Here is a 12,228-nt window from a genome sequence, read left to right on the forward strand (position 1 = left end):
CAATCTAATCTATCAGTATTTATTTTGTACTAAAAGAGGAGCTCTACTTTTTGCCCTTGATCACCCCACCATGTACAACAATCAGTCACTGAGAGCTGCTTTTTATTCAGTTCACTGACATTAATGGTCTTTGTAGCCCCATGACATTATTTTGATACATTATTAATAACCATTCTATAAATCTGCCAGCTAGCAGTGACACAATGGCAGTGGTATCTGTTCAGACAAATATAAAAAAAGCTACCACCTGGCTCAAAACAAATGAAATGTTTCTCTTTTTCCAGCTCTGGCACAGTTTCTAATACAAACACCCTGGGTAGTAATATGTGAATGAAGCCTAGTAGGCAGAATGGGGCTCACCTACAGGAAGTCCTCTAAGGTGAAAACAGGGTTGTGATGTTTGATCAAGGCCTCAGTCATCTCTGCTATGTGCTGACCGAGAGCCAAGCGTCGATCACACTAGTGGGGGCTGTCGACTTTGGGTCAGGGGAGTCTGAGTTTCACATTTCCCCCCATGCTAGTCTGATTGCTCTGCAGGCCAGACAGGACTCATATACTTTCTACTGACTCCATATGTGCCAAGACAAAGCTCAGCATCCACTTTTCTTTCAACTGCCACCAGTCTTTATGTTAAGAACTAGTTTGAGCAGCTGTTTGTGTGTTTTATAACATCCACAAGTCATGAAAATGAGGCCTAAACGGTACCTTTAGGAAAGATCAAAATACATTTCCATCATAAGGCATTTTAAAACAACAATATATAGGATTCCTGTGTGCGAGTGTGTGTGTGCGTGTGTGTGTGCGTGTGTGTGTGTGTGTGCATCATATAAAAAGTTTTTAATAGTGATACCTTTTAAGGAAGTCTGTAAGTTTATTTAATGTATTCAGTTTACCAGCCATGCTCTGTATAGAATTAATAGATGAAGAAAATGTGGCCATCGTTCATTGGGTCCATTTTTAGGCTGGCAGTTTACAATTTGGCTGCCAACATGTTGGGTTTTTGGAACCAGAAGTAACCATATTTGGACAAAATGGGTGGAACAACAGGACCCCAAGGGGTCAGAGGTTTGCTAATGCTAAAGGGTAGCTTACAGACACACTAAAATGGTAAAATTGATCAAGCGCTGCATAACAATGTCATTTCACTCTTTTGTTTGTGGAATCTTTTAACCACAATTATATGCTGCGTTTACACTATGTGATACTGGCTCGACTTGACTCGACTCAGGTACCAGGTACTATTCCTGGTGACCGTTTCCACTACAGGATACTACCAACTTTAGAGTACCTGGTCGTCATAGCGATGCTGTGCGTAACTTACTGCTGCTGCTGCTGCTCAGAGAGTTGCTGATTAACTCGCTCGTTGTGTGTTACCCCGTCAAGCTCACGCTGAATCTTTTCATTGGCCACCAAGGACAGAAATGTCTGAACCTCCTCGACGGACCATGGTGCCATTTTGCAGGCCTTCATCATGGATTAGCCTACTGGTATATTTACTGTAAACTTCTGAATCAGTTTTTTTTTTAAAAATGGTGTGTCGCGCAATGATGATGCAATGACACAGAGACAACTCTCTGACCAATCAGTGGTCTACAGTGTTTACACGACACGTTTTAGTATCTCTTCATCTGTTTTGGGACCTCGGCCAAGCAAGTACTAAAAAAGTAGCACCAGGTACAAGATTCCAGGTTCTTTTCCGTAATGGAAACACAAAAAGGCCGAGTTGAGTTGAGCCGGTATCACATAGTGGAAACGCGGCAATAGTCAGGAAAGAACACATTCTATCAGAACCAAAACTCTGAAAGTCCAACTCTGGTACAGTGATATCAAAGCCTTCTATTTGACCTGAGATCAGATGGACCACCAGATCATTTATTAGAAGTATCAACTGAAACGGATGAGACCATAATGAGTCCAGCAAAATGATTATTGACTTCATATATTTCTAGAGAACCCCAATATAAGTCTTAGGGAGCCCAGGCTTTTTGGATCCACCCACTGCAGCCCTTGCATTTGAATGTCTTTCAATGGTGCCATATCCCCTTTCCTAACATTTATACTTACTTACTTGGGAGACCCATAGTCACCGAAATGACATACTATGCATTTAAATAAAATCACCTGATGTTTATGAAGAGCAGAGTAACATTAACGAATGAAAAAGGCTAGATGAAAGTCTCACTCACCTTTTTGAAGAGGCGGATGACATCCTCACTTATTTGGGCCAAGCGTACAATCACATTATTAGTGTAGATGTCGCTGAGGGTGGCGTGGTCACGGCTTTCACGCCTCGTCTGGTTCAGTACCAGGTACCAGCAGTTGACTGAGGACAGAAGATGCTGGTCTTTCCTGGAAACAAATAATAAAAAAAATAGAGCATGTATCCTTTCAGAAAAATATCATGTCAACTAAAGGTGAGTGATGACTTATGGCAGAATTTTTTATGTTTTGCTATATTTTCAAGATGGTAAAGCAAGAAAATAACACAAGCATGATTATGGGTGTTTGGTAAATGAAGATAACCTGTTGCAGCAAAAAAATAAAAAAGAAAAAAAATAAAAAGAAAAGAAAAGCAAACGCCTCCTCATGCTTTCATTATTCTCTCCATTCCTTCCTTAATAAATCAACCCCTAACTCAATTATTTCCTTTTTGCCCTGCACCACGCTACAAACAAAGATGGGAGGGCATTATCTGGTTGAATGTTTAACCGCTGGTGACCATAATGATCGTGCGAGTCATGGGCCCTGATTGCAGCATAATCAGTTTAAACTGTCTCCGCCTCGGGCGCTTTCAAATAGAAAGACCGAATCCCAGAGACAGAGAACCAGACACATACGCATACACAATCTCTTCAAACCCATACCCTTGTCTGGATCCTATCTAAGCATTAATCAATCAACCAACCAGGAGGAAGAGACAAAGAGAGAGAAAGGGGGAAATGAGAGTGAAGGAGGGAGAGCTTCAGAGCTGGGTGGGGGATAAGGTTTCACTGTGGAAGAGAAAGAGCAATGAGCAGCACCAACATCAAAGAGCCCCCCTTCAGAGAGCTTCCAGAATGCTAATCACATCTAATGAAGTTGATATCTAGCTACTCTAGAGTGCATTCCCCTTTATTCCTTTACTTAACTCTGCCCCTCAGCATGCTTATATCAGGCTGTGAGGACCCAAACACCAGCAAATCAGTCTTATAATATCAGTGTAAGGCAGAAGACTCTTTGGCATGTGTAGCAAGATTCATCTAGTGGACTGAAACGTGTGTCTGAAACGTGTGTCCTAAGATGTACTTTGTCTGAAAGGCAAGCCAATTAACTTGGAGTTACAGAAATGTAATGGTAATTTAAAGAGCTGTGAAAGGCTGCCCATCAATCCACATCAAATTACAATCTTACAATCAAGAATTAATAAGAAAATGATTAAGTTCAAACATTAACTCGTTCAAAACAAAATGAGTTCATTTTGTGGACTATGCAGATAACGGGTGGGATTTAGGCTTTTCTAACAATAGCAGATCTAATGTAGACCATATTCTCCTTCACTCCTCTGGGATGACCTATTTCTACTGTCTCATCATCCCTCATTCTGTACTAGTTCTGCTTGACTGACCTATCTGCCTCCAGGAGATGCAGCTCCTGGTGTATAATTGCTGTTTGTGGTTAAGTGATTTAAGGAGCAAACACCTGTCCTCTCTGCTAATCCCTAAAAGAGGCCAGAGATGCTTTATCACATCCCTGTGCACAACTAGGCTCTAATTTTCTTCCCTCTTTTGTCCCCCGCAGTTTTGTCCCCAAACACTATTCACACTATTCAAAGAAGATGAAGAGCAGCTTATACATCTGTGGTCAACATATTACAGCTGCCAGTAAATTAGTTAGAATAATTACTTTGTACAAAACAATATCATTCATACATAATTTGTAATTTTACAACCTAATCTACTGCTAGTTTCATATTTTTACATCAAGATCTGTGTTTGATAGTTGAAGCAAATAGATAAATAGAAATACATAAATAATATATAATGCATAAAGAGGGGTAAGAGTAGTTTTGTATCGATATATTTCTAAAGAAATCATCTGATATATTGTGATTCACTAACTTTCAGCGTGTTGCCTGCCAACTTCACTTACTCCTTTTGACACCTTGGCAGTTCAGACCCAGTACATAATCTTGAAGCAGTTTTGACAGTCAAACAACTGGCTTTCAACCAGAGAAATTTGTTCCAGAGCAGCATTACAATTTTACTGGTGTAGAACCAAGAGCTGGTAGGATTATTCTGAACAACAAAACTACAAATTTGTGAGTGTCATTTACAAAACCAAAAACAAATGTCTTGGACCACTTGTGTTTGGATGCCAATGTAGTCTCTTCCAGAACCAGCATAACAGCAGTTACATTATATTGTGGCTCTACAGTGGAGACTCCAAACCAGCACTGGCATCAACCCCAAAATAGCACTAGGCATTACATTAGCAGAAATGAGACAACAGTGTGGCACAAGCTAATCACTGAACCTCACCAAGACATTGAGCCACATAAAACAACAAGTGAACCACAACTGTGCACAGGATTAATACATGAGTAACAGTGCATTACTAAGTACAATTTAGACAGACTTATAAAAAGATATTTCATACAGACAGATGCAAACACCAGATGGTTCTGTCATACACTAAGTTAAGCAGGTCACCTACTACCTCTATAGAAAGCCAAAGTCCCACCCACCCACTGTGCCCCAGGGGATCTAACCAAACCCAAAAAATGAACAGTGGTCAACGGAGAAAAGACAAGTAATTTTTCAGTCCTGTTTATACCACCATTTACACACATATACTCAATTTTAAAGATAATTTTATGAGCCATGAAAGTTGTGGTTTGTGGCAAAGATAGTAAAGAAGTAGTAAAGAAGTGGTGAAGAAGATAGTCTTGTGTTTAACAGTTCAAAGGACTGCATCTCTCATTTCATGTGATACACATCATCACCACCATAATGGCTCCTGCCTCTGAATATTTAACCTTAATGTTTGAGAGCGAAGCAAAAAGTATTCAGACATAAAAATCACTACATCACCTCTGCAACATCAGGGTGTATAGGTTTTATTACCTCCACCAAGGAACAGCGGAGGTTATGTTTTTGTCTGTTTATTTGTTTGTCTGTTAGCAAGATAACTCAAAAAGTTATGGACAAATTTTGATAAAATTTTCAGGAAACGTTGATACTGGCACAAGGAACAAATGATTAAATTTTGGTGGTGATGGGGGGATGGACTGATCTGCCTTGGTGGAGGTCTGTGCTCTAGTATTTATATAATTTCACACTTTTACTACAAACTGCATTTTCTTTATTTGTAAACAGACAAACCTCATATGCATAAATGATGCATAATTCAAACGGGATCAGATATAACTTGTCTCTCACCGTTGCTGTGATACAATTTACAGCTTTGGCTTTCTGTATTTTTTTTTTTTTCCATTTGCAGACTGTAGTATAGTTCTTCTTATCTAACTCCTTTTTGGTATTTCCCAAACTGCTGAACTATTCCTATAATAAAAAAAAAAAAAAAGGTGAAAGCAATCATAAAAAGGCAGAGACAAGGACAAAAACTCTTTCCTCTTTTCTTTCCCCTCCATCTGCCGTCCTCACTTCACAGGAATTAGGAGCAGAAGGTCAGTAAATAGGCCTGTGGTCCAGCTGCATCTCTTCTGAGTATTTTATCTGTGTAACAAATGAAGCTTTGCCTTTCTTTGTGGAACTAAGGCAGTGCCTCTTATATAAGGGTCCTTGTGCCATGAAGGGCTGAATTCGGAATCCAGCCCTCATTCTTCCATGTCTACTCTCTCTGATTTCCTGTAAAAGGGTTGAGTATCATTTGAGAGCATGCAGGTCAATTAATCTAGAGGTCTTCAGAAGCGTTGGTTTTGGATGGCTCCATGCCCTAGGTATTTATACACAGGATATCATTAACATGCAGAAAGAAAACGATGAGCTTTGAGAGTCTCTGGAGGAGAAAGGAGGAAGAGGAGGAGGAGAGACCGGTGCAGCTTTCTGGCATCCTATTACGTCTGTTTCATTCTGCAAAGCACTGCCGGACACTCTCTATGGTTTTTACAGTTTCTGCTCTTTCTCAGTGTGTTTTTGTGATTCAGTAAAGTGTAATCACTGAAAGCATTAAAGGCCCTGAAGATGATGAGACACAGAGGAAGTGAACACAAGTGCAAAGACAGACATGGTTGGAGAACATTGGAATAATCTTTTATTTGAGCATAAACGGATGGCTTGCTGTCTCTGTAATGTCCATCCCCTGAACAACTGAGCCTTGTATAAAGGCGTTCACACTTTAGTCATGGCTGCACTGAATGTCACCATCTAATCACCCAGAGTCTATGATGTGTCTGAGCCAGGATTTCCAGAAGGAAGTGTGTATTTATCAAACCAGGACTCGGCTCTGTGAAGGCCTTTAATCCCCTATACACTGCCTGCCTGCTGCTTATCAATGAAACAGCCAAGAAAAAGGGGAAGAAGCCAAACAGTTTCAAAAGGCAGGGGGCACGTGGGCACATGCCGCTTGCTTTGCCATTCAAATTCGCCTTGCCCCCGTTTTCAAGCAGGGCTTCAATCTGCCACATCACTGATTTGCACATCATTTAGCATTTTTTCTTTTTTGCGATGAGACACACTGCCAACATTTGATAATGCACAGCTGCGGAGCACAAAGCAGGGCAGCATAACTGAAAAAGAGACAAGAGTCTGACAAGATCTGAAAAACAAACCGCAAACCAGCTAATCTACTGATGTGCAGACTGACATCCCCCAGCTGGGCATACTCTGAAAGGGCATACTGCCTGCAGGGCTCAAATAAACCCAGCTTAGTGATGTGGTTTAGCCTTTGACCCTTTGACCCTGGCTCAACCACAAAGCAGCAATGGTTAAACAACACAGTTACACTAAATAAGACTAAAGCTCCGGTTGTAGTTTGTTGTCAGAGTACAAAGGCCACAAAGCTCAAGAGGCATCTGTTATTATCCTGCAGGAGCAGACATCCTTCTTCATACGCTGTAATATCATAGCTGAAGGTGTACGTCACACTTTTTCAAAGGCAAAATTGTTCTGCACAGACACAGACTGCATCCCACATAGTGTAGTGCAGGGAGATGTACTTAAAAATAAATCACACTGGAACATCCATTGATGCATTTTCAAAGCTGTGTCCTGCTGACCATGAAATAAACAGAAACTTCCCGTTAAAATGAGGGAAAACGACTTCAGAGCTAAAGAAAGCTCACATCTAATAGATCTTGCACTCTAATAATACCATCTACTCTCCATTCCTTCCCCAGCTCCTTCTAAACCAATCACTTACACACACAAAGGGATTAACACACATACACAAAGACCAATGTGGATACCATTCTAGTGCCCTCTTATCTCTCCCAGACAGGTTATTCTCTGTATCAATACTGCATGAGCTGCCTTCTAATGGTGCCATGTTACATCTGAATATGTCCGTATGACAGACAGACAATACCAATCTACTCTAATTTGATGGGGTATGTTATAAATCTCATTGATGACACTCCCTGAAATGTCTGCTCCATAATTAAAATCAAGTTAGTGGCTGTCTCACTGGACCTGTGAACCAGTCAGAGAAAGGAAGTGGTGCACTATCTAGCCATGTAAGTGCAGTACAGAACCGTTAAAGAACTCTTCAGTGTTTCTTTTCACTGTGGCAAATGAGGTAGAGTGAAAGAGCAAAATGATCCTTGGTTGGGCTGCTGTGGTGTAGCTGTAGCTGCAGTAGTTGTAAATCACAGTGGCAGTCAGCTTGCTAATGAATCTGCACTGGGAGAGTTCAGCCAAAAAACTGTAGGCTGTGATCCAGCACATATGGAAGTCTGTCCTGGTCAGGATGTCTCTGGTTGACTGTTTTGATCTCTCTTAAAAATGTAGAAGTATAAACTAATTAGCTTCTGCAACCTATGGCTGATTCAGCTCAAGCCAGACTGCAATGAAAAACAGCAACAAACATGCCAAAGGATGGTGGAAGAAGATACAAAAAGTCATCACTAAAGCAGACAAATCTATACGCAAATTATTGTGCAGAAAAATTGGTCTACAAGGATAAAAAGCCTGATTTTTTTTTTTTTTCTGTTTTCTGTGTTTTCTTGTTTTTGTTGGGCTTTATGCCATTAAGTCCTTTTATTAGACAAACATAAATGTTTTTCTTGTCTCGGCCCATTTGGTGTTTTGGTGGCTCGCCATGCGCTTAACTACACTAAAGTGGGAGGAAAGGCACAGTAAAGGGTGTGTCGGAGCTGATTACCAGGATTTGTGGTTGCCTCACTGCTCAGTACAGGGCACAAGGTGCAATCATGTTGGGAGCTTTTTTGTGGTTTCACCAAAAAGCTTGTAAACTACACTTTGGGTGGTATATTGGTGCACTTTAAAATACCATTTATATCCCTTAAAGTAGCATATGATAAGCTTACACAATGACATATTCCAAAAATTCCATGAAACTGATGTCTAAGTATTGATTTTCACGATCACACACCCTGTATTACAAGATGACAATCGACTTACAGTTATTCCTTACATTTCTTCTGACACAGTCGGACACAGTTTCATTGCTTGTCTCCATGTTTGTTGCTGCTGCGGCTGCGTGGAATTCCCATTACCACAATGCACTTTGTGACAAAATTTCTGAAAAGGCCCAAGAGACGTATCAGTTTGGTATGTAAACAAACGGACTGATTGTAATGGAGTCATCTTTGAAGTTGTTAACCGTGAGGGAAGTGATTTAGATACGTAAGCACGGAAAGACTAATGGATTAGTGATAATTAGGCTATCGCTCAGGTTTTACAAATCTGAAGAAAAACTAGTGATGAAATTCATACGCTGCTTTAAAATGCACAAATGCAGTTCGTGGCTTTCCTTCTGTAATATTCATATATGTGTTTGGTGTGTAACACACTTTCAGAATGTTTAAATATGACATTGCCAGTGTCAAAGGTAACAGCCACCACTTACAGTTCCTCTTTATCTGTTTCATTTTGGCTCTTTAGCTTTCCTTTTCAATAGTCTCTCTGAAGTAATAAAGTTTTTTCTCATTTGTGTGCCCCAGCTGCTGTTTTCAATATAGATATGATTACACCGGACAAACTGCATGCATGATTGTGTGTGTGGCCGCGTCTAAAGCCATACATTTACTCAGAGACACTTGTCCTCTAAGATCTTCGTAAAGTGTGATATTACTAGAACATGTGTCTGTGGATTACGCTTTTTTCCACCTGTGTGTTGCTATGTGGATAAGATCAGCTGTGCAGCCCAAAGGTTAAGCCACTATGTCACAGCAGCAAAACATTTCTGTCTACTATCAGCCAAGACTCTGACGCCAGAGTGAAGCATTCATCCTCTAACAGCTGGAGCCAATTATCAAGCCAAATTCACATCCACTACACACACACACACACACACACACACACAAACACACACCCCTTCCACATACAGTACATGTACATACATTCTGGGCTGGTGCTCCTGTTTCCAGGCTGAACTAAACTCGCCTGCTTGCCTGAGGTGCATCAATTTTGGAAACGGCAGAGCTTAATTTCATGCCCTGCATGAGTCAAGTACTAATGTGTTAGTGGTTGTTTCTGCACAGATGATCCCTCTTTTCCTCACCAGAACACATTGCAGTATTTTAGGAGGACAAAATCTAACTGGGTCAAAACTACAGGTGAGCTCATTTTGGTTTGGTGACAGTCACTGGTCGTCTTATTGGTTTTCTTTAAGCCATATTAGTTTCCTGTGGCTTCTTGGCTTTCCCATGAGATAAGACAGACAGACAGACAGACAGACAGACAGACAGACAGACAGACAGACAGACAGACAGACAGACAGACAGACAGACAGACAGACAGATAGATAGATAGATAGATAGATAGATAGATAGATAGATAGATAGATAGATAGATAGATAAAGATACTATTACTGTATTAATTAATAATGTTTACAGTGTCAGCTAAAGCCCTACTCACTGCTATTACCTGTGAACCTCTGATAATTTGTAATAAATGTGGAGACCATCTGTGCTTATATTTATATACATAATATATTTCTGTATCTAGATTTATTTAGATTTTTCCTCTATATTGTTCTGTGCTAAATTACACCAAAAAGAGTGCTTTGTGTCAATTCCTGCACAGTCTGCAATTTCACAATGAACTATGTTCACGTCATTACGACACAGTTAGTTGACCTTTGAAGACATCATAAAGATCTTGACAGTAGAAATATATATTCCCCAAGGGTATGTAAACATAATGTATTGTTGTATACTGTAGATCTGCACTGAATTAAAAAGTTAGTGAGTAGTTGCAGGTTTCTCACTCAGGATATAAATAGTGAAGTGTTTAGACACTTCAAATACAGAGAACTGTGATTTGGGATCCCAGTGAAAAGCAAAGGGACTTTACTAATATACACAAGGCATACAATTACAAACAAATTAAATAATACCACAAAAGTACTCAGATCCATAAATGACGTGCATGCCAGTTTCACTTCTGTATGCATGCAGATCTTTGTGTTGTTACACCATTAATGTGCACATTTTCATGCTGCAGGAAAAGGAACTCACTTGAACTGTTGGTGTTCTCTGGAGCTGCGGATCTTGGAGGAGAACCTCTCAGCCAGTTTTTCTAAACTGCGGGAATATTCAAGTTCAATCTCTGCTTTACGGCGGAAGAACTCCTGCAGGTCCTGAAGCAGCTGGATACGAGACTCAGACTGTTGCTCCAGGCATTTGAACTGCTCCACCAGCTGGTTACGGATCTCTGTCCATCAAAACAACAAACAAAAGTTGTCATGAGTCAACTGTTTACACTGCTGTCACAACAGTGTACATACAACATGTCCTGGTCAAACACAATCTGACATAATGAGCTTACATAAAGCGCTGCATTATCCCATTAGCACAGTGATGAGTAATTCACAGTTTATAGGTGGCTTCTCAGGGACCTGACTTTTACAGACTGATGTCAAGACACAGCATGATTTCTACATTTACAGACAATGGAGAGCACTTATAACAGAAGCACCACATTTAAACCAACTGTGTTATTGCCCATGAAACATTACAGAAACGAAGTGAGGTGAAGACCTTGGTTTTATCCAATGCTAGTGCCATCATCACAGCTAAAAAGTAAGGTCACATTACCTATAACAAGTCATACTGTGACTTTCACTGGACACCTGTTTCTTCAGCTGAAAGATTTTGTTTTGGAGGTACTAACAAAAGCCTTTTCTAAGTGATTACTCAGCAAATAAAAGAAAAAAAATCTCCAGAAACACTTAGAAGACTGTTGTCTCTGACATGGGTAGTGTAAAATCCATGGCTATCAACATTCACCAAATACTACAGAAATACTGTATAGCTCTTTGTTTCCTTCTGAACAATTATTTATGTGCAGTGTTTGTAGGACTTATATAATCATAATTATAGTCCAGCTTAGAGTGTCAAAATACATTCTGTTAAGAAAACTCTTAACAGAGGTTCAGTTAATAAAAAAACAAGACACAGAAGAGCTACACAAACAGTCATTATGGTTATATATTTGAGGAAGGGAAGAAAAAATCTGATAGCCTATTGATCAAACCAAAATAATCAATAAAATGAAAAGAATAAGCCCTGTTGAACCTTCAACTTCATTAAAAACTAGATATTATTCCTTTAGGGAAGAGGTTTTTTTTTCATCATTCAGTTATGTTGCTTGTCACAATACTGTAACTTTGGCACTTAAAGGGTTAATCTGAGATACTAATCTGTCCAAGTCAAAGTAAAACACACCTAAATAAACTTGAAAAACATGAAACTCAATAAAATCTGGAACTGAACATCAAATTACCTGTTTTTTCCCTCAAAATCAGTAAGTAATTCCAGTTGAAAAGTCAGATTTTAGCCACTAATATTCGAGCTGAGTTCTGCGGATACTGATAGTTGTAAAATGTCCTACCAGCACTGATTAATCTCCCAAACTGATGAATTACTCATCTCATTAAATATAGTTCTCTAAGATGCAGTTTCAATAGACTACACCAGCTTTGGACTTGCAATTAGAGTAACCGGTGAGGCTCCATGCCAGGCCGGTCAGCTGACCTGTGTGTATGACCTCTCCATAGCGTCTACATTGAACAGATCAAACTGATTTAATAAAAGGCTAATGCAC

The 12,228-nt window shown here is 39.8% G+C and overlaps 1 protein-coding gene across 2 annotated transcripts in view; it reads right to left on the minus strand.

Annotated features, from left to right (window-relative positions):
• Positions 1-12,228, minus strand: part of srgap3 (SLIT-ROBO Rho GTPase activating protein 3) — a 72,705-nt gene that overhangs the window by 43,075 nt on the left and 17,402 nt on the right. For both annotated transcript variants that reach the window (XM_030134505.1, XM_030134504.1), the window contains exons 2-3: positions 10,641-10,836; positions 2,187-2,349 (exon numbers count right to left, since the gene is read on the minus strand). In XM_030134505.1, the coding sequence (XP_029990365.1) occupies positions 2,187-2,349; positions 10,641-10,836 (359 nt within the window). The remainder of the gene's footprint in view (positions 1-2,186; positions 2,350-10,640; positions 10,837-12,228) is intronic.

Source organism: Sphaeramia orbicularis, chromosome 5 (genome assembly GCF_902148855.1).
Source record: "Sphaeramia orbicularis chromosome 5, fSphaOr1.1, whole genome shotgun sequence".
Taxonomy (NCBI): Eukaryota; Metazoa; Chordata; class Actinopteri; order Kurtiformes; family Apogonidae; genus Sphaeramia; species Sphaeramia orbicularis.